This window comes from Salvia hispanica, chromosome 6, assembly GCF_023119035.1.
Source record: "Salvia hispanica cultivar TCC Black 2014 chromosome 6, UniMelb_Shisp_WGS_1.0, whole genome shotgun sequence".
NCBI classification, from domain to species: Eukaryota; Viridiplantae; Streptophyta; class Magnoliopsida; order Lamiales; family Lamiaceae; genus Salvia; species Salvia hispanica.
The window spans coordinates 35,846,533-35,870,569 of record NC_062970.1 but is presented as its reverse complement, the minus strand read 5'-3'; the positions used below and the strand labels follow the sequence as shown (position 1 = coordinate 35,870,569).

Below are 24,037 nucleotides of genomic sequence, written 5' to 3'. Positions count from 1 at the left end.
GAGATATACGTCATCAAAACCAAAGAGGGGAAGTACAAGTGGTGGAAGAAGCTAGGGACCAAGTTGCTCCCTATGCCAATTTTCAACACTCGAGTTTTTGATCCGCCCAACTAGTGGGCCACTTCAAGTCGAGCTAACGACTTTAAACAAAAGCGCTTATTGGGAGGCAACCCAATTTTCTTTTACTTATTTTTATTTATTTATTTATTTATTATTAGCCTTGCCACGGAAGAGCAAAAGGCTATGTGGAAGAAAGTGTCGGCCCGAGAAACGGCACCTTCTAGATATCCCCACGATTACCCTCTCCAAACTTTGGGGATCATGGAGGATTTTTGGAAGTTGTGCGACGTGGGTGATGGGAATGGCCTCGTCTACATGTTCCAAAGGAAGTGGCCATCGTTTCGAAAGTATACTCTCGAGTTCCTCAGCTCGCTAAAGGTCACTAAGGATCGCCGCCAAAATATTCCACTTAGCATCGATTTCCGCCTTGGGAACCGTTGGCACTCGCTCACCATGGAAGAGCTTAGTGGGATCTTCCATTGCTTCGACCCCAACCCCGAAGAGGACAATGAATATGAATTTTCCGAGGTTTGGGGGGCGATGACGAATGAGCAAGAGCATGCAGCGGGCTATGCCAAGTCTTCATCGATTCGCAACCCCGTCTTGAGGTACCTCCATCGTGCTATGACTCAGCTTATGTTTGCTCGTATCGATGGGGGAAGTGTCTCCCAAACGGAGCTCAACGTGATGTGGTGCCTACTCAACAAGAAGGGAATCGATTATGGGACCCTTTTTACTCACTATGTGGATAGGATCACGAAGAAAGACGGGGGCGTCATTTGTTGTGGGGGATTGATTACGGCAATTGGCGAACATTTGGAGGTCTCTTTTGCCGGTATGACGGAGGATGGTGGAGAAAGGTTTATCACCTATGAGGTGCTATTTTCGGTGGGGCTTTTGAAGACCGATTATTGGGGTCAAGGGTATTTTATGCAAGTAGCGGGGGATCACTTTCCCGTTCCACTCCCGCAATTGACCAAGGTCGATGTTTGGGCGAACCAAGCCAATTGGAAGCTCGACACACCCGCCCACCGGAGAGCTATCGAGGCTAACCCCGTCAATGGGGAATTTAGAAAGAGGAACATTCCCTCTCGCATTCCTCAATTTGAGCCCGATGAGGATTCCGCGTTTGATGCCGTTGATAACTATGAAGAGGGCGCGGAGCATTCACAAGCTCAAGGGAGTGAAGCACCGCCACCACCGCCACCCCAACCACGACGAGAAGAGGAAGAAGAAGAAGAGGAAGTGGAAGGACATCGCCGCCGGACAAGAACGAACCGCCGCCGCGGGAGGCCAAATCCGGGAGAGGAGTTTCAAGCCAACACCTCCGCCCAATTAGGAGAAATTTTCTCCTATATGCAAAACATGTCCAACACTTGGGACAATCGATGGGCGGAGCAACAAGCGGAGAATGCCTACAACCGCCAAGGGTGGACGGCTCAAGGCGATTGGCGCACGGCGGAGCAAGAATTTTGGGAGCAACAACGTTTGGAAGACGTTCATCGGCGTCAACAATATGAAGAGCTCCGAAGGATGGCCGCCGAAGCTAGAGAGGAACGAGAGACAATGAGGAGTGATATCACGTACCTCGTTGGAGCTTTCGAGGATCTTAGCGCCCGTTTCCCTCCACCTCCTCAAGATTGAAGAAGTCAAGCTCGATGACTTTAAATGAGCGTTTGTACCATGTTTTTGGATATTTTTGAGACAATTTATTTCCTTGTTTTAACAATTTTTGCTTTAATTTTAAGTATTTTTGGTTTTGGTTTAATTTTGTGCTTTGCAAAAATTTTCGCAGGATCTGACCTCTCCGTGGCGACCGCCGCAAGCGCTGCGGCGGTCCGCCACCTGAACGCTGGAAAGCATCTTTGACGTACGGCGACCGCCGAACAGCTGCGGCGGACCGCCACCTGGGCACAATTTTCCAGCGCGATTTTTCGAAATTCTTCGAATTTTCGCCCCGCTCAACCTCTACGCGAAATTTTTCAGGGTACGTTTTTTTTTTCAGTAGTATACTCACGTCCCTACCGACTCTACAAACTTATTTTACACTTTGTTGTAAATAAGTTTGGGGGGATGAAGTGGTGGACCGTGAGTTTAGGGTTTTCTTTTTGTTTGTTTTTGCTTTAATTTTTCAAAATCCCGTAGGAGATTTTTGTGTTCTAAAAATGTTTTCTTGAATCCATGTCATGAACATAACATGAAGAACTTAGAAACACGCATGCTTAGGGACACATTAGACCGAGTTGCCAATGATATTATATTCCATTTATGTTTAAGTGTGGCTTAACGTTTTGATATGATGGTTTGGTGAAAAGGTGCATAATTAGTGAATTGCTTGTTCGCCTTGAATCGTGCTTATACCTTGTGAGATTTGAGCCTTAAATTCTTTCTTGTGTGATTTATCTGTATGCATGTATATGTTTCTAGAACTTGCTCCTAGTCTGCCTAAGTTTACATAGTGTTTAAGTTGATTTAGGAGGATGTTAGGCCGTCTTTTCTTAGCTACTTTTATATCCAAAATTTTCGACCCTCTCAAATTTTTCCTTTGGAGCCAATTTTGAGCCTTTAAGCCTTTTCTTTGGAAGCCAAAATAAATGGGGACAATTCCTTGGGTTGGTATAGTTTTTGTTATCTTCTTTTGTAAAGGAATTGGAGAGATAAGGAGAAAAGTTAGAGAAAAGTAGTGTGCTTAAATGTTGAAAAGTACAAGTTGTGAAATAGTAAAAAAATTCAAAATATGTGCTTGATTCTAGAAAGGATGCTTATAAAAAAAAGAGAAAGAAAGGTTGTGAAAAAAAAAAAAAAAAAAAAAAAAAACATCGAAGGATTGAAAGTAAGTTGAAGGAGAAAAATAAAGTGTTAGAAGTGCCTTAAGTTTTAGAAAAGTGGAGTCATCTTAACTCTACTTGGGATATTTTTGTATTTGAGTCACTTTTTAGCCAAATATTCCTCACCTACCAAAGAGCCTACGTTACAACCGAAAAGAAAGACCTTTCGGACTTTTGATGCTTAATCACATTGAGTAGAGGAGGGATTAGACTTTGAGCAAGCCTATGGTAAACTTTGCATGATGCATGATTTGAGTGATATACACTTTACCTTTATACACTTTGAGAGTGAGAGAAAGAACACTTCCCATCTTTGGAAGTTTGCCACATGTGAGTGCTTGAATTCAAGGTGTTCCACGAGTTAGTAATGAAAGTGCACTATTAAGCCTTGCTTGATTTGATTGTGTTAATTCATGCTTAATCTATTCTTTCATCTTTTGAGGCAATTATGACGTCTAGTCCTTGTGCATTCCGTGCGTCTATTCTTGTGTCTTTAGTGTTTTGTTCGAGGACAAACAAAAATGTAAGTTTGGGGGAGTTGATACGCTCGGATTTTGCACTGTTTTAAGGCCATTATTTGGTCCGTTTTTACTATCAAAATCACTCTACATGTCCATTATTTGCATATTTTATACATTTTGGTATTTTGACGTGTTTTGTGAGAAATGTGCATATTTGAGCCGAAAAGGGGAGTAAAAACGCATAGTCTGGAAATCTGGAGTCGACGGCGACCAGCGACCGCCGCGAAGTTGTACGGCGACCGCCGGCGCCCGGCGGTCAGAGCCATGTGGCGGTCCGCCTCGGAAATTTACGCTAGGAGAAGAGTCTCGCCCGGCGACCGCCGGAGGACATGTGGCGGTCCGCCACCGAAGGGTCAGAGTCTCTGGACTCCAACGCGGCGACCGCCGGCCAAGGTGCGGCGGCCCGCCGGAGAAAGGCGGCGAATCCGACCAGCCCTAGATTTGCTCCAAGACTTACCAAATTTTGAAGATCTTTTCCTTCTATGATGAGGAATAATTTTCCCCTATAAATAGGACCTCAAGCTTCATCAAAAGGAGAGAACACATTCATAGAGAAAGAGAGTTACTACTTGCAATATTCATAGAGATCAAAAGCTAGAGTACTTCAATTGTGCAAGGAGTTGGAGAAGGATTTCAAGAACATCAAGAACGACAAGGATTCTACCTACGGGTTTTATTTGCTTTAGTTTTATGTTCAAATTGTTTTCCCTTCAATCTATGTTTTTAGTTTATTCAATTATGTGTAACTAAACTCATAGGATTCTAGGGATGTGTTAGTAGCAACTTTGGTTATACAATTCCGTTTTCTATTTAATATCCGTTTTGTTTTTACTTTGTTTCTTCCCTAAGTTAATCATGATGCTTCGTAATTGAGTGACACAATTATGTATGATTTAATATAACTTGCTTCATAACTGTGACAGAGTTCTAGCGAGTTAGATCCACTTAGTAGACACTACAGTTAGCTTCCTTTAAAACGGCACTGTTAATTGAGAGTGAGGACTTTTCAAGGGTCTTAGGAGCTTTTTGGAGTTACGTATTAGGATTGACAACCCTAATGTTAGTAATCAACGTTTGTATCGCATGAGCATAAGCTAGGTGACTCGTCCTTTCAAAGTATTAACTGTGCTAGGGTATTGTAGTTTGGAATTTGTATAACCATAAAAGTGAAAGCACATCCCTGGAATTCCCTTATCTCTATACTTTTCTCTCCGTGATTTGCTTGCATTTAGTTGTTTACTGCTTTTAATATTTTCTGTTTTCAAAAATTTTCAAAAAAAATTCTTGTTTCTCCAGATAGTAATTGAGTTCTAGTAGGAGATAGACACTTTGTGTACGTCTTCCCCGTGTTCGATATCCGGTACTAACCTTTTCATCAAAGATGTGTATGTCATATTTTGAACTTATGTGTACAAGATGCGCTTTCTTTATGGCAAAAGCATGTTGATCCTATTAGAAATGCAGTTAGAGCGATCCATTTCAAGCTTGGCAAGGCTTGGAAAAAATATTGCCGTAACAGGAACATCAGGTATACAACCTTTATAATGGATGTGTCTACTAGATGGAACTCTACATATGATTGCCTCAATTCTACTTTGGAGCATAGAGATGCTTTGTGCGATTTTTTTAGAACTAATCCCTATGGTGATATAGTTCTTACGCCTAATTGTTGGGACCAAAGCATGAGTTTATGTCAATTGTTCAAAGCTTTCAAAAGTGCTACCGTTGAATTATCGGGTGTTTACTATTGCACATCTGTTCGTGTGTTAGAGCATTGCATGTATATAGCACTTGGTTTTAAAACATGCATGAAAAATGCTAGATCTCGTGAGTTAATGTGTGTTTTATTTTATATGATTGAAAAATGGTTGAAGTATTTTAGTGAAATTCCAACTGTGTTTTTAATTGCTAAGTGCTTGGATCCGAAATGGAAATTAGCTGGCACAACTAAGATCTTAGATTTCTATTATCAAAATTTGCGTTCTATTGATCTTAGTCCACTTCAAAATTTGCCTTTTGATGATAATGAAACCTCGAGAGTTTTTGAACTAACCATTCCTGATAGATCACTTGTTCAAGCTCAATTTGAAAGTAGTTTGCGTACTCTCTTTGCCGAATATGAAGAAAAGTATAACCGTACCCACCAAATTCATCCACGTACACAACATGCTCCTCAACCGCAGCAATACGGCGGTTTTGGTTTTGCTTATGATGACCCCGATGCTCAATCACAATTAGCCGACTTATACGGCTACGGCACAAGCTCAAGTTCAAGGTCCACCTCAATGGGATCGGTAAGCGAGTTAGATTTTTATTTGGAAGCACGCCACCATACTTTTAGTGATGCAGGTCCGACACCCGCCCAAATCGACGTCCTAGAGTGGTGGGGAACACACGAGAAAGATTATCCCATACTTGCGTCAATGGCTAAGGAGATCTTTGCAGTCCCGGCTTCCACCGTAGCCGTCGAGTCCGCTTTCAGTGTTGGAGCATGTGTCTTGGACGTGAGAAGAAGCAAACTCTCCGCGAGAAATATGGAAGCCGTGATGTTACTTGATGATTGGGGAAAAGCTGCAAGGAGAGCGCAAGAACCAGATTGGGATGCTCGTGAAGAGAGTGAGGAAACCTTCACCGACACCGAGGATGAAGGTGGAGAATGAAGGCCAACCGTCGTCAACCGCCAACCAACAAGGTAAGCAAGGTAAGAGAACTACGTGGACTTTGATTCCTCAATGCAATTGAGCATTAAGGATACGTAGGCACCTCAACTTAAATTTTAAATTTAAGTTGAGCTCAAGTCCTTTTCCTTTTATTTCTTTTTTTTTTCTAATTGTTTCAACTTTACTTTTAATATGTTTTTTTTAAATTGTAATTTTGTATTTAAATTTTAAATTCAAGTGTATAGTTGTAGTATTGTTGTATTTTGTAACTTGTAATTGTAATATTGTATTGTAGAAATTTACATTCAAAGTTTCAAATCAATAAAATTGCAATTATTTATCGTTATCGATTCTCTTTGGATTTTACTATAGAATTGCAATAAAAGTTATAACTCTAAGATTTTAAAAAAAAAAAAAAAAAAAAAAAAAAAAAAAAAAAAAAAAAAAAAATCGAACCGAACCGGTGAAAAACCGGCGGTTAGTAACCGGAACCGGAACCGGCGGTAACCGGCGGTTAAACCGGAACCGGATAACCGGTATCCGGGCCGGTTACGGTTCATGATTTTGACGAACCGGAACCGCCGGTTCCGAACCGGAACCGGCGGTTTTCGAACCGTGGCCACCACTAGCGGTTAGTAACCGAAACCGGAACCGGCGGTAACCGGCAGTTAAACCGGAACCGGATAACCGGTATCCAGGCCGGTTACGGTTCAAGTATTCGACGAACCGGAACCGCCGGTTCCGAAACGGAACCGCCGGTTTTTGAACCGTGGCCATGTCTAGTTCGAATAGTGCAATTCACATATAGTGTAGAATTAATACACCTTGATCTACACTAACGAAACTAGACGTGGAATCCGTCTATTTATGCTCATACGTGGACACACAACAAACCCCAACTACCTAATGCTCTATTTCCCTTAAAAACCTCATAATTTCAAAAACAGAAAATGCATAATTTTAAGGGAAAGATCGAAATAATTGCTAATATGAGGAGAGAGCATTCTTTTCACTCAACCACAACAATGGTGGATCCATTCGTGGAAGGCCCAAGAGTCCACACATCAGTTCCAAAGTGGGCTGTGCCCGTCAACATCAGGTGTTCACTGCACGATTTTTTCAAAGAAAATGATACCTAACAAATTGCTGCCAGTCCAATTATATAGTAAGGGTGCGTTTGTTTGGTCTGATTGCTTTGGGTCAGATAGTGTTAGGGCAATCAACAAAACCTTGATTGTTTCACTTTACCATATCTTCACCGAGATTTGGTTGGTATGATTCATACCACCAAGAGAGTTATACATGCTTTGATTCAGCATTCAAAAATCTGAGATAGCATATAGAATGGACACAATTGTCCTCATAAAAACTGCTTATTTCCAACTTTGTCCTCATCAACCCTAATTCATTTTTGGATACAAAATAAAAGACCCGCCCCCAATTTGAAGAGTGAGCGCCACTTTCCCCACTTCACAAAATTGGAGGACCGCTTCCCCTGAATCAAATTCCGATAACGTGCTGCGTTTTAAGATTCACCGGTATGTTTTCTATCAACCTTCACTTCGGATAGGGCGACAATTTCTGTTTTAGCCCAGATTATTAGGTAAATTTTGAAACCGTTTCGGATTGTAGGCTGGGTTTGTTGTCATTGCGACCAGAAGCAAAGCTTGATTTTCAATGGCCTCTCAATAGCTAGGAGGTACCGAAGAAGATGGTAGCCCATCACATGAGGGTAATGATGTTTCACATTTTATAATGTTGTGTGGAACGAACTCGGAAAAGAGATGAAGACGCAATGTTAATGGGCTGTAGTTTGGTTGCAGGCAGTACCGACGTGGGCAACACAAAGAATGTGAGGGTCGATAGGACCCGGCGAACTTGGTCAGCTCGCGAGGAAGAGATACTCGTGGCTACGATGAAGGAATTGGCAGCGAAAGGTTGGAGGGGAGATAACGGTTACCGGGCAGGATATCTAACACGTATTAAGGAGGCGATCCAGATCAAATATCCCAATACTGATATCCTCCCTCACCCCCCACATTTACTCGAAGATATCAACTTGGAAGAAGAATTACGGGTCACTCATGACGATGCTTAACCATAGTGGAATCGGGTTCAACTCGGACGGTAACTACAAAATTGAATGTGATGATGAACAATGGGTTCACTTTGTGAAGGTATATGATATTTTAACTCTCCAACATTTTGAAAATAAAGGCTCCAGAATATCTTATGTCTATGCATTTGCTACATCCTAGTACGTTATGTTAATGGGATTGGGATTGCTATGCTCCAAGCATTTGAACTGTGTTCACAATTGGTGTTCACAATTTTTGATGCTCATAATTAATCTACCTTGGTGTTCACAATTTTTGGAAGAAGTGAAGTTCAGTCTCTCGTTTTGCTCTAGTGATGATAATTTCAGAAAGTATGTAGTTGTTGGGGTTAAAAAAAAAAGAGTGAGATTTTTTTTAAGTAAAACTCTTAAATGTAGTCATAAAACTTAAACTTTTTTGGAAATTATAGTAATGTTCTCAATTAATGCAATTTATATAAATAAGAGATGGCTCCTTTTATCACCATTGTTGTTTATGAGAACACCCTGCATAATTGTAGCAATAATACACTTAGTAAAACATAGAAGGCTCAAATATACTTGTGTTAACACAAAAGCTAAGTTGTATATTGTGGAACTTGGTTCGTCATACGGATGTTGATCTTAGTTTGGTGCCAAGTATTCCATTACCCAATATTAATTCCAATTAACTAGTAATTGGTTTCATTTAAAAAAATGGGGCCTATCCAGAGCAGGGATCAATATCCAAAATTGGATAGAAAATGTCCACATTAATTATAACAACTTTGAGTACAAACGATGATTCAGTGAAATGTATTAATTCTTAACATGCCAACAAGTGAAAAAATCCACACGAATACTGTCAATACGAATCTAGAAGGTTACAAGTAGCTAACGGCATACACGGTTACATTGCAGTTCTCTCCGCCCACATAGCTCTTGCAAGATCATCTCGTTTCTTGGTCCATGCTGTTGAAGGTTCAACGCTACTGATATATTCCATATTATCCGAATCAAGCTCGTTTTCTTCCTCATCGTTTGCTTCATTTGCCAGCTCTGCCTCAATTGGATCTACAGCCATTTCACCTCTGATGTAGTTGTGTAGTAGGAAGCATGCTATGATCAAGCCTGTTTGAACATCTATCGGGTAGAAACTTGCAGATCGGAGTATACCCCATCGCATCTTCAGCACCACAAACGATCGTTCGATGACATTTCGGGCCTTTGTGTGTCTCAAGTTGAACAGCTCTTCCGGGGTTTGGTGCTTGCCTACCAGGGCCCCATTCCTTCAAATGATAATGCACTCCTTTATAGGGGGTCATAAACCCCTCGGCATTTGCATACGCGTTATCGCAAAGGTAGTAACAACCTTACACAAACATAAGCAACCGAATGACTACATTTGGCTTGGTGCCTTTTCAAATTGGATGGTTACTGCAGTATACAACCAGCATATGATGCTCATAATTGGTTAGATTTTTACCTTTAGGCACCTTTAGACCGAGGGGTCTACTGACTGCTTCCCGCAAAATCCTTGAATCGCCGGCGGACCCCTCCCATCCTTGCAGAAGGTAAGTGAAGCGGAGGTGAGGGTCACATACGGCAAGTGCGTTTGTCGTGATTTGCCCTTTCCTGTTTCTGTAACGAGGTGCGTCAGCAACCGGAACTCGTACGTTGATATAGGTGCCATCTAATGCGCCAAGACATCCCTGTATTGATTAACCAAAATGAATTAAACGGAGATATATGAATTCTGCCAGTGTGACTAATCTTAAACATGGTGTTGTAGCGTGCAAACCTGAAACCAATTCCAACGTCGGTCAGAGCAAGCCTCATCAATAGGAGTGGGCTTTGCTAAAAAAAGATTGTGAAGCGTCAGCACTCCACGGAGCACAGTGTGTATGTACTTTGATACGGTTTGGGATGACCGCATGAATCTGAACCCAACTATCCGAGCCTTCGTGTGGTGGGAAAGAACACATAAAAACATAGAAACTTGTTCTTCTACAGTGACGAACTTCTGATCTATCAAGCCTACACGATCACGAAGAATACGACAAAGACGCCCAAATGTGTTCCTATCCATCCTTAAGTTATCCATACATGCCCGATCACTGACACGAACAAGTCTATCTAAATGCTTAACATATTGTGTCGAGCACATGACATATTCCAAGCCTATCCCATCGTTTGCGCTTGCGAGTTTCTGGGCCAATGAGCGTGATTATAAAAGATATGAGCAACATATTGATTTGATGATTCAGAAGTATTTCCTCCAATAAAATCAACACGGTTGTCAAATCATGACGCCTACGTTCACCCTGATGAAGCAAAACAAGATTTGTAACTGAACGCAAGGGGTCTAAATTAGCATAAAATCCTTAAACATGTTCAATGTCAGTACACCACCACATCTTCAACAAAAAAAGGTTCAAACCACTTCGGAGGAGTGAGTGTACATATGCACAGAGGTGCTGCCAGTCAGTGAAATATAATCAACCTCTCAAATATCCCATATCAAATGCAATTGTACACAAATATGCAGCAGTTAATTCTATGTAGTCAAGTATTCAAACCCATATCAACTTTCATGAAGCACAACAAACTTTTGAAATCAAAAGCAACTCATACGATGTGAATTATGAAATACAATCCAAAAAAAACATAGGATAGTGGCCAGCAATCAATTATAAAAACTGCATTTCAAACGAGTTCAAACATCCAAGAATTGGGCTTTCATTCGGCCATTTGCCTGAACTGGTTCATAAAATCAAAATAGCGACCAGTCAGACGGTTGAGATGAAGACGTTTTGCTCAATTGAACTCCGCATAATTTTAAAATCGATACAACCCACGCCTAATTGGATAAGTTTGGGTAAGCATCGAACTAATTTAAAACAAATACAATGTCCATTCACGACTCACAGTGTGTACCTTACGAATGTCGTCTTCAATAGCCATTAGAATCGAGCGAGAGTCGACCTAATCTGCCGAGTAATCGTCTTATTAGTTGAGCGGCCTGCACAATATGAACAGATTTCAATTCAAAACAAAGTAATACGAGTTCAGAGAGGAATTGCAGTAAATGGGTGCACCTCAATTCGTCGGCGCCGCGGATTTTTTCACAGAACGACGACGAGCGCCTGGGGCAATTTGAGGACCATGTGATATATCAAATTGAAATTGGGGCTAAATTCGAAGGAAAAGGGAACGAGGGGAGGGGTGTAGTGGACATTTGAGCAAAACGAAGTCTAACCAGAAGAACGACACAGTTCTTATCGGGGAGTAAGGGCGGGGGAGCTCAATAAGGTTTTGGTAGGTTGCTATCATAATTGCTACCGGGTCAGTGGGTATATCCCGGGTAATTGGATTTGTATATCATACCAAACAAAAATAGGATAGTGGTAAGATAGTGTGGCCTAACAGACCAAACAAACGCACCCCTATGTGGAGTACTATTTAATTATGTTCCTAATTGTTTGTTCATTATACTAACTGCATGTGTTCTAAGTTACGTAACGTAAGCTCTTCCTGATTTCAATAAACACTCTTGTTTTCTTGCCCAATCATCCTCAATTTCCTCTCCAATTTTAGATATATAAGCTGACATATTTTGTTCTTCATGTGAGTAATTGATTAATTGTGATCTTGACTTGTATCTAATTTATTTTCTTTTTTCTAAAAGTACTGGTAAATGCATTTTTTTTTTTTTGTCTCAGTGTTATACTGTATTAGAGAAGTAAACAACCGAAATTGATCCTTTTTGGTCGAGAGTTTAGAATATTAGTACTCCATAAGTTTCTTTCTGAATTTTGAAGAGTTGCGATATTTTATAGCTTTATATGTAAATTAGTTTTAGATTGTTTTTGCTTGATTGGCCATCTTATAAGCCAGAGTTTATCATTATTTAATTATATTCAGCTTTTCTAGATAAAAGTACATTAGCATATGAAAAACATACTTTTATGTAAAGCTATGGTCGCTATAGACGTATAGTCAATGGACCTACATGCATTTATTTAACTTTAAAATATTCAAATTTTGCGACTATAGTTTTTAAAACCCTACATTAGTTACAAATCACAATTAGTAGGTTGCTAGAGAATCATGTGGAACCGTCAATGATATTCGAGTCATTAATGAATAATTTGTTACCACTTGCAATATTTGAAAGTTCTGTTAAACACGACTCAGTCGGCACATGATACTTTAAATTGAAGTATCAATGATAAAACAATTTACTTATGCAATATATTCAAGTGCATTCAACAAACCCAAATTACTGAATTCAAACCTGTCTGTATAACATAAAAACTGAATCCATGTTAGAAATCAAATACTAAAATCGCATTGATCACAAAAATACACGAATGAGGGAGAGACAATGAACACGTTGATTAATTGAACCATGGGATACTTATTAAATAATGAATTATGTATATCAATTATCATGATTGCCACCAAACCTCCAAATCCATTTCAATATATTAATCATCAAATAGGGTATAAATATACTCACAATAGATGTATACACAAACGTTTAAAATGAATCCATTGGATACCTGTAATTAATTATAAATCATACTCCCCGCATTCTTAAAATATGTACACTTTCTACTTTCATCCGTCCTATAAAAATATAGATATTTCCATTTATAAAAAATTATCCCAATTTATTATATATATATATATATATATATATATATATATATATATATATATATATAGGAGTGTTATATTGCTAACTCAATGCTTAATTGCTAACTACAACTCAATAATAGCCATTAGATGTTCAAATTAAAGGCCTAGATCATCAACCACGAAATGTCAATACGATCAACAAAAAACGTCAATAAGTCATAGGATTAATTCCAAAAAATATCAATAGGGGTATTAATGTCAAGTTAATTATGATTAACTTTTAAAAGAAATCTCAAAACTTTAAATTCATATAACATATATCAAATTAAAGATAATTTTATAAGGATTCCAACGATATACTACATGCATATGTTCCGACGTCAAAATTTGAAAAAAAAATCTAGAATTTTCGTATTTTTCGTACACAGGTTAATGTCAATACAGCTAAGATAATATGTCAATATAAAGCATATACAATGTCAATCCTAAATTTGTGTTGACATTCTCAAAGCATTGTGTTGATATTTTCGAAACACTATATTGACATTTTCATCCAAAACCCTAATTTGGCGTTTTTTTTATATCTTTTTCGATTAAATTAATAAAAACGAAAATTACACGTGGCAAATTGTAGACCACACATTTTTTAAAATCATGTGGCCTTAAATTAGTTGTAGTTAGCAATTAAATGATGAGTTAGCAATTGATCACTCCCCTATATATATGTATATATATATATATAGGGTCTTGTTAGGTTGAGATTATTTAGCTAAATTGAGAAATGAGATGCAATATGGGCCACTAATCCACAAGCTAAACAAAATGTCAACAAATACAACATCCAAACTGATTTCAAACCAATTTCTAAAATCTCTCTAAAATCTCTCTTCCAAAATCTTCAAATCTTCATCTGCAAAATCTCGCTGATCTTCAAAATTCAAAACGTAAACATTCAAAATCTCGCTGATCTAAATGACGAATGAAGAGGAAAATCTGAAAGACGGATTGGTAGGAAGAGAGGCGGTAGACGCCGCTGGAGGCTTCTCGGAGGAGGATTGGTCGCTCGTTGATGAAGATCGGGAGGGTTTCGGTGGTGGAGGAGAGGAGGAAGGTGAGTGTGTACACGAAGAGACCTAATCGCTTCTCGATCCCCAATTTGTCTAATCCGATGTTGATGTAGATCGTGCCGAGCACGATTCCGACTCCTATGGCTTGCAATGTGTTGCTGACGAGCAATTGCTTCGTTCTGTAAATCAATTTCCAGAATCGGAAGGATAGGAGTGTGATTTCGTGGATTCTCGAGCTTCCAGATCTGATTTTGTGTTCAATTGGAGGAGGAGAGATGGATTCGATTGATTTTTCCGGCTACTGCTCCGGCTGTTCCAGTGGTTGGAGGTCGGTGAGGATTTCCATGGCAAATTTGAGGGGATCGAGCTAAGGGGGGACGGTGAAGCCGTTGGAGAGGAGGAAGGCTTCGAGGGAGGAGTTGTCGCCGTGGTGGATCACGAAGCAGCAGCAGCCGCCGCAGGGCGTGCCGCCGGAGCTCTTCTCCGTGCTGCAGTAGGTGAAGAGAGCGTTTGTGCCGTTTTGGAGCCACCAGCAGCGCAAGGGGGCGGCAGAGGTGGTGGAGCTCGATCGGATTCTCCAGGTGTTTGATGAATTGATTCAGAAGGTGTGTGCGTTTATGCGTGTGAAAGTTTAGAGTGAATTGACTCTCTAATCTAATTATTAAGATTCGATTTTTTTCCAGAATAAAATGTTCTTTTTTCTTGTTTATAGTGATGGTTGAATGTGTTCTGTTTTTCTAGCAAATGTTTCCTTTCTTTTCAATGAGGGATTTTTTTGGTGGATTGTTTTTCTTATTCTTGAGCTGAAATTGTTCTTGATGGAGTTGCTGTCTTACTTAATTCTGCTGATTTTTTATTGGTCTTGATATCTTACCATATCTAATTTCTCTCTCTGTTTGCCTCTTGAGCTAAGATTTCCATAGCTTCTTGGTTCCTGAAAGAAACATATTGATCTATTTGAGAGAAAGAGTGAGAGAGAGAGAGGAAAACATCTTGATCTTGTAAGGAATAGAGTGAAAAGCAGCACTCTCAATATTGATGATGACGATGATGATGATGATGATGTGCAGAGCCATAAAATAGTAGTTATCTTTTAATTACAAGAATTGTTTTAGTTGTTGACACTATATACAAGTTGTTGACAAGATGTTGACATTTCGCCTTCCGATATGGAAGGCGAAATGGAAGGCTTCTCGATCGACGCTGCCGAGTTCCCCGATTTCTTAGGCGTCATTCTGCTCGATAGCATTGATTTCAACGATCTCTTCCTCGGAATCGAAGACGGCGACGTTTTGCCCGATCTCGAGATGGATGCCGAGAGCTCCTCGCCGACAGCATTGATTTCTACTCTTTGTTGGATTTTGTAGTGAGATCTGCAATTTTACTCATTTTTCCTGAATTGGAATTTGTAGATCTAAAAATTGGAACAATAAGATTTGTGAGATATTGAATCCTCGTGTCGAAATTGTTAAATTTTTTAATTGACTAATAGATTTTGTGTATGTTGGTGGAAGCTCTGCGATGTTTCTGAAAGTAAGTAATATGTCAGCTACACTTTCAAGTCATGTCAACTACACGTAAAAGTTTTTCAATTTTAATTTTTTTTTTTATGTCAACTACACAGTTGTTGACATTTGATGTCAACTACATAGTTGTTGACATTTGATGTGTAGTTGACATGGATTGTACACATAGTTGACATTATATGTGTGTGCAGTTGATATGATATGGCTTGTACGTGTAGTTGACATGACTTGTACGTGTAGTTGACATGGTTTGAAAGTGTAGTTGACATGGCTTATAATTATTGTTGACATAGCTTGTAGTGTAGTTGACATGGCTTGAAAGTGTAGTTGACATGACATATAATTGTTGACATGACTTTTACGTGTAGTTGACATGACTTGAAAGTGTAGCTGACATATTACTTACTTTCAGAAACATCGCAGAGCTTCCACCAACATACACAAAAACTATTAGTCAATTAAAAAATTTAATAATTTCGACACGAGGATTCAATATCTCACAAATCTTATTGTTCCAATTTTTAGATCTACAAATTCCAATTCAGGAAAAATGAGTAAAATTGCAGATCTCACTACAAAATCCAACAAAGAGTAGAAATCAATGTTGTCGGCGAGGAGCTCTCGGCATCCATCTCGAGATCGGGCAAAACGTCGCCGTCTTCGATTCCGAGGAAGAGATCGTTGAAATCAATGCTATCGAGCAGAATGACGCCTAAGAAATCGGGGAACTCGGCAGCGTCGATCGAGAAGCCTTCCATTTCACCTTCCATATCGGAAGGCGAAATGTCAACATCTTGTCAACAACTTGTATATAGTGTCAACAACTAAAACAATTCTTGTAATTAAAAGATAACAACTATTTTATGGCTCTGCACATCATCATCGTCATCATCAATATTGAGAGTGCTGCTTTTCACTCTATTCCTTACAAGATCAAGATGTTTTCCTCTCTCTCTCACTCTTTCTCTCAAATAGATCAATATGTTTCTTTCAGGAACCAAGAAGCTATGGAAATCTTAGCTCAAGAGGCAAACAGAGAGAGAGATTAGATATGGTAAGATATCAAGACCAATAAAAAATCAGCAGAATTAAGTAAGACAACAACTCCATCAAGAACAATTTCAGCTCAAGAATAAGAAAAACAATCCACCAAAAAAAATCCCTCATTGAAAAGAAAGGAAACATTTGCTAGAAAAACAGAACACATTCAACCTTCACTATAAACAAGAAAAAAGAACATTTTATTCTGGAAAAAAATCGAATCTTAATAATTAGATTAGAGAGACAATTCACTCTAAACTTTCACACGCATAAACGCACACACCTTCTGAATCAATTCATCAAACACCTGGAGAATCCGATCGAGCTCCACCACCTCTGCCGCCCCCTTGCGCTGCTGGTGGCTCCAAAACGGCACAAACGCTCTCTTCACCTACTGCAGCACGGAGAAGAGCTCCGGCGGCACGCCCTGCGGCGGCTGCTGCTGCTTCGTGATCCACCACGGCGACAACTCCTCCCTCGAAGCCGGAAAAATTAATCGAATCCATCTCTCCTCCTCCAATTGAACACAAAATCAGATCTGGAAGCTCGAGAATCCACGAAATCACACTCCTATCCTTCCGATTCTGGAAATTGATTTACAGAACGAAGCAATTGCTCGTCAGCAACACATTGCAAGCCATAGGAGTCGGAATCGTGCTCGGCACGATCTACATCAACATCGGATTAGACAAATCGGGGATCGAGAAGCGATTAGGTCTCTTCGTGTACACACTCACTTTCCTCCTCTCCTCCACCACCGAAACCCTCCCGATCTTCATCAACGAGCGACCAATCCTCCTCCGAGAAGCCTCCAGCGGCGTCTACCGCCTCTCTTCCTACCAATCCGTCTTTCAGATTTTCCTCTTCATTCGTCATTTAGATCAGCGAGATTTTGAATGTTTACGTTTTGAATTTTGAAGATCAGCGAGATTTTGCAGATGAAGATTTGAAGATTTTGGAAGAGAGATTTTAGAGAAATTTTAGAAATTGGTTTGAAATCAGTTTGGATGTTTCACGCTTTTTCTATTAAAGAAATTACAATTTTACCCCCTTGTTGACATAATGTTGTATTTGTTGACATTTTGTTTAGCTTGTGGATTAGTGGCCCATATTGCATCTCATTTCTCAATTTAGCTAAATAATCTCAACCTAACAAGACCCTATATATATATATATATATATATATATATATAGGGATGTGATCAAATGCAAACTCTAAATATTGTACAAACTCCAAACTATGATCTGGACCGTTAGAAAATATCAACAGATCATGAAATAATAGCAACAAAAAATGTCAACACAATGTCAACGGTTGATGTTGTGTTGAAATTGTGTTGACATTGTATTGATATTGTGTTGATATCAGAATCTTGAAATTTTATACTGTGTTGACATTATGTTGATATTGTGTTGAAAAAGTTTAGAGTTTGTACAATATATGAGTTTGCATTTTATCACTACCCTATATATATATATATATATATATATTAATTAAAATATTGAAAAAATGAAAGAATGTTCATTATTGCCCAAAAAAACAAGCACTAAAATAAACTTTTTATTTAATAACACAAAAATTGATATACAATTAATTGCGTTGGAAAATTTTAGAAAATAATATTAGTGCGTGAAAGAAAATGTTCATGAGTGAAGAACAAATTATCTTAAACCTTTTGGTTTTTTTAGGACGTTTCCATTTGTATTCTAGTTTTAGTTGAACACCAATAATAAAGACGCTTTTTGAATACAAAAATTAAACCAAATAGTAGAAATTTAATCGAAGTTGTAATGCAAATTATGATATAACTAAACCAAATAGGAAATTAATCGATAAACATTCTAATTTGAATTGGTCGACAAGGATCTCATAATGTAATAAAAACAAAATTATAAGCTAAATATGCACCAATGGACATCACAATAATTGTATGTCAAATAATAACTGGTCAACAAGATCTCATAATGAAATAATGCCTCCGTACTTAAAAAATAGTTCCTTATGTGGACAACACATGTTTTAATGAGAAATTGATGAATTAAGAGAGAAGATGAAAAAAAGCTGGTAAAATAAAAAAAATGTAGAGAAAAAGTAGGTAAAGTAAAAAAAAGAAATTTTTCACTTTTAAAAATGAGATTATTTTTTATAAGCATCCCAAATAATAAAATGAGAATGTTTTTTTTGAACGGAGGGCGTAACAAACAAAATTATAAGCCAAATATGAACATATAGACATCACAATAACTGTAAGTCAAATAAAAAAGCAATTAAATTCTAAAGGAGTGATTAAATAGGATAGAATATAGTGTAGCCCAATATGAAGTTTAAAAACTGAAATACATATGCTGAACATGTTTAGATTTCTGAAATAGAAAAATCCAAATAAAGAAATTTAAAAACAATAACTTAACTGATACGAATCCGGGTAGCGCTAAACCAAGGAAAGTGAGATGAAAGAGGTGACAAAGAGCCAAGCCGCAACTGGGGTCAGATTCGAGCAAAGATTCGTCTATCCATATGATGTCCAAATGCTTGTCAAAGACCACCATTGTCTTCGCCATCGAAAGAGCTTCGCGTGAGTACCTTGCACGCTTCAATCGGAGCACGGATGAGGAAGTTATGGTCATTTTACAAAAGTCGCGCAGTCCAACAAGCAAAACGCTCGACGACAGTGAAAACGCCCGGGCGGGTGTTTTATGTCCGAGAAGACTTCAAAAAGGCGGGATTTTGAATTATTTTGAGTGACTTTTCATATTCCAACACTAGTTTGAGTGACTTTTCATCTCTCAATCTCCCACATCTATAAATAGGGTCTTTTGTATCTTTTGTACGAGATTAGATCGAGTGTTTAGATAAAGAGAGTGTCTCCTTTGTGAGAGTCCCTTCCCCATGTTGGGTGAGATGATGTTTGAAAAAATCCATGGCCGGGCTATGGTTACTTGGTGGTTGGCCCGGGGTTATCCACTTGGTAAATTCACAACTAGCACCATGTAACTAGTGGCGGAGCTTGAGTGAGAATATACCCTAGGGGCGGAGCTTAAAAGAGTATACCTCTAGTGGCGGAGCTCGAACGAAAGTATACCCTAGTGTCGTGAAGCTAGCGAGTGAGTCTATTTAAATGGTTGCTTGGATGAAAGTTGCCAAGGGTTTCCATCATCTTTTTGGTGGAGGTCCTTCGGTCTCCAAGAGGTTATTTGTTCACTCCTCAATTTCTTCCATTTCGATCCCCCTCGTCCATTCTACTTTGTTCTATCTTTTTGTGGGGTGGAACACCTATCCTTTTTAGTGTAATATTTATTTAAATTTCAATGTAATGTGTTTTTATGTTATTGTTGTAGTGTTTTTAGTTTGCAATTTTAATTGTATTGTTTATATAAGAACAAGTCTTGGACTAATTTTAGAGATTCTCATTATTGAGCGTGATCGAAATAAGAAACCAATGAAAGCTCTAATATTTTGTGGCCTAAGATGGGAGACTATAATTAGAGTATAAGATTTTCTGTAGTCAAATTAAATAGAAACTAGTAATAAATTAGATTATCCAATGTAAAAATAGGAATTTAATTAAATAGAGGAAAAATAAAAATGGCCCATGCAGGTTTCGAACCTGCGACCTTCGCGTTATTAGCACGACGCTCTAACCAACTGAGCTAATAGGCCAACTAATATTGAGTCGTAACTTTAATTTATTAATAAGTAATTAATTTCCAATTAACCAACAAGCAAATTGCTTCTCTTATGATGAATTTAAATTTTGACAATTCGCTACAAGCAAAGGTACACTTCTTTTTTGCAAACACAGTTTGTATGTACTGTAAAAAAATTGTAGGTAATATTAAAGAGTCCAAGTATAAATCCCATCCTCTCACCACCTACTATCACAAGCACCATCACCTTTTACCAATTCTTGATAATTTGATTTCTAGTGCCTTCCTTGAGTTGTAGCTTCGCACATGACTCATGACTTATTTGCTTTCACACCAATTTATATGTGCATAAATTTAATGAAATCTTGAGACTACAACTTTCAACTACTTGCACTTTAATTCAATGACACCTTTTAAGCTCCAATTTTTACTAGTGCTCACGAAATCTTCTAATTTCAGCCATTTCAATTTCAATTTCAATAGTATTTTATAAAACATACCCAAACAAATGATCCTTACGAATGTGGCATTTCAATTCAATACTACAAAATTGTTACTCATACTACCATCACTTCCTCAATTTTGAATCATAGCTCTAAATAAGAGTCCATTTTCCATTGAAATAAGTAGATTACCAACAAACTAACTATCCTAAGTCCTAACACTATATCAACCATTTTTTTTAATGAGACAACAGCCGTTTATGTATCAAAAAACGCCCTAACACAATTCACCTAACAATAAAAATACGATACATTCTTCATTCTTGAGGGATCAACTCCTAATTCCGAGCTGGACCCAAACCTGTCTGAATACGCTAATGATCAAACCATGATATTCGTCAGAATTATACGTCAAATAACAAGCCAACAATTCCTCAAGATCGTCAGGATGCCCTATCCCCTTCTCCCGAATCATGTCAATCATAGAATCCTTGAAATCTCGATGTGGATCGAGCGACCTCTTGACCACCGCAAAGCCATCAAAAACTGTGTTCCCCTCCACCACCCGCTCCTTCGGAACCCTCTTCTTGGCCTTTGTCCTAGATCTACGTATCTCCTCGAGAGCCCTGATCTTGCACTCGGTTCTCGGGGAGTACGCCCTAACCTTTTCCCTCGCTCTTCTGACCCGGGCCTCGGTTTTAGGTTCGGGTTTGACCTTTATGTTCCGGAACTGGCTAGAATATTCCGATTCCTCTGGAGGAAGCTCTGTCTCTCCTCCAATTTTGTACCTTCTCCTTTCTCTGTCTCTATTCCGCTTTATGTCCGAAACCATCTCGCTGAAATTCTTCCTGGGAGGCTCAGCTGATCCGAGCTTGTTGAAGCCGGAAAACACGTCGGGATCAAGCCAGATGGGGTGGTTGATACTCTGGCGCGGCTGGATTGTGTCGTGGCTGAAGGAGATTCTCCAGTATCTGTCGTCTTTGTTCATGCTGTAGAATCTTCCTTCTGTATACAAGGATGAGGAGCTCGGAGAGGGAAAATCGCGCACTGTAGAATTTCGATTTTTGGATGAATTTCGCTTGAATTTGGAGATGACGCGAGTGAACAGAGATGAGAATTTCTTTCTCGACCACTTCATTTTTGTTAGATGGGAATGAAATGAAGAGGATTGTGTTGGATTAAATAATGAGTGAGGGAGCTAATACAGTTAGATTGATTAAACTCATTAAATTTGGGAGGGAAAGAGATTTTTCATTTGGAAACATTTTCAAATGGAATTTCCATTTTTTCCTAGTAAGTCAATATTAAATTTGTATTTTGGATTCTGATAGTAACAATTTATATTTTTATTCTGGGCTAAATAAAATACCCCATTCACAAGTGACAACTATCTTTATGAAAATGACGCTTTAGCATACGCATAGCTCTTTTTTTTTTCTATTTACAATTAATAAATGTCATTCTTGTAATTTTTGGTGCAATTGGAGTAGTATATAAGTTCAAAATATTGAGTGTAAATGTGAATTTTCAAAAATAGATTCACCAGGAAAATAAAAATACTTTGAATATAAGTTTGCCATTGTTTTTTCAAATTTATGATAAAGTTTTTTCTATAAAAAAATTAGTCTACGATCAAGAGTCAGATTTGGTATACGTATAATTGTGATTCGGCCAATTTGAATTCTTTCATGATCAATTTGATCATTACTACCCTAAAATTAGTAAATAAATAAATAATAACTATGTTGCCAAATAAGAAGGAAAAAAAGTAATATACTCCATTTTAGGAAAAAGAATAATTTGGTCTATTTCGTAGTACTGTTTTCTGTACAACTAGTATTTATGATAAATTGTTGTTTCCATTTCTTTGCATTTAGATATGGACTGTATAATTGCTTTTAATTACCAAATTATGCATCTTTGCCACCTGTTTTTGTGACATGCTTTAAGGTTTGATACTGATAATGCTATAATTGTAACATTATTACCAAACTTCTGTTTGGAATTTGTGGGTTGGTTGTTGTAATCACTTTCCCACAAGGGTAGTCTCATCTAAGAAATTAACATCATAGCCCTTTAAAACCCATCAACCATTAGTGGCACGTGGATTCTAAGTAGAGGGTTCGTTGGAGATTTGGGAGGCAGGATTGACAGGATTTAAGGTTCATACTTTAATTTATTGTTCAAATTTTCAAAGTTATGACCAAAATTTAATCATATTGCAACTGTTTTTTTTAAAATTATGATGGGAAGTGACCACAATTTAATCAGAAAAAATTATAAATCTCTAGTTCATATTCATCAGCCAATGTAGAGAAAGAAATGTATAGTAAAAACCTTGTTGCACTTTCGCTTTAGTTAAACAACCCCCTTTAACTTCCATGATATTAAGTGAAGTACAATGCACAAATATGGCATCTTTCCTAATCCTATGTACAAAGCAAGCGCCTATTTTAACTTCAGGTTTGAGGAGTCTTCCTTTGTCAATAATGTGAAACGGAGGGGGGAATATATGAATTAAAAAAATAACAGCAAATATGAGTCTCATAAAAATATTGGGGGTTAACTAAATATTGGCTTACTAGTTTTCAGGCTAGTAAAGGATACTAAATACTAATCATTTAAATCATTTTTATAAATATTAAGTGTAAATAATGTCAAAATAGAAGACTATACCCTATAATGAAAACACCACACTTTGTGAGAACAATGACAATCAAACCACACTCTTTATGATATATGGGTGTATTTGAAAATGATCTTGAGAAAAAAACAACAATTATATCAAAATGGTTATTAAGTTGTTAGTATTTCTTTACATCCCCGTTTTCGCTCTTTAATGGTCACTGCAACAACTGTTTCTCCTTCCATAATCTCATCATCCAATTGATCTCAAACATTACATTTATCACTATATATTTGCAAGAGAATATCAGGAAAAGCAAATGTTCATTACTATATATTGATAAATATAAGTATTATTTACTAATTATAGTATTTAATATTGTTGTTGTAGATATTTTCATTTGAACTTGAATTAGAATTGAGTCATTTCAATATGTGAAAAAGTGATCGGCCGTATTAATTGGTGAGCTAAAGTTACCAAAAATAGAAATTTGTCATCTTGATTGGGACAAACTAAAAAGAAAAGTATATCATCTTAGTTCGGATTGAGGGAGTATATCGTTTTTACCGAACAAAAGATTTGGTTCGAATTCAATTCCGTAAAATTTCAATTCCAATTCAATTCCAATTCCAGTTCCTTGTACCGAACGGACCCTAACATATTAATTAAATTTGTACAAAATTGTACAAGTTTGAAATTACCACTTCTGCCATATCAAATCTGTACACTAAGCCCGGGCCCCCCTTCCTCTATATCTCCCTCTAAGCTACCCTCCTACTCCTTGATATGTATTGTTGAAAGAGTATATTTGTAGCTCAAGTCATGACATATGTTGTCGGCATCATTTTGGCATTTCTTTGAAATCAAGAATGCCTATACTTTCCAGCTTTTAAATACTA

At 38.0% G+C, this 24,037-nt stretch overlaps 2 protein-coding genes and 1 non-coding gene across 3 annotated transcripts; all 3 read right to left on the bottom strand.

Annotated features, from left to right (window-relative positions):
• Positions 1–8,954: 8,954 nt before the first annotated feature.
• LOC125195221 (protein ALP1-like) lies at positions 8,955–10,232 on the bottom strand. The gene is made up of 3 exons (XM_048093401.1): positions 9,945–10,232; positions 9,630–9,855; positions 8,955–9,515 (listed from the first exon to the last, which is right to left on the bottom strand). The coding sequence occupies exons 1-3, from the start codon at positions 10,230–10,232 to the stop codon at positions 9,229–9,231; spliced, it is 801 nt and encodes a 266-aa protein (XP_047949358.1). The 3' UTR covers positions 8,955–9,228.
• A 9,776-nt stretch (positions 10,233–20,008) lies between these two features.
• On the bottom strand, positions 20,009–20,082 carry TRNAI-AAU. The gene has a single exon. It is a non-coding gene; the product is annotated as a tRNA-Ile (tRNA).
• Positions 20,083–20,694: 612 nt separating this feature from the next.
• On the bottom strand, positions 20,695–21,650 carry LOC125195220 (transcription repressor OFP2-like). The gene has a single exon (XM_048093400.1). It carries the CDS (start codon positions 21,648–21,650, stop codon positions 20,844–20,846), a length of 807 nt encoding a protein of 268 aa, XP_047949357.1. The 3' UTR covers positions 20,695–20,843.
• Between the last annotated feature and the right edge of the window lie 2,387 nt (positions 21,651–24,037).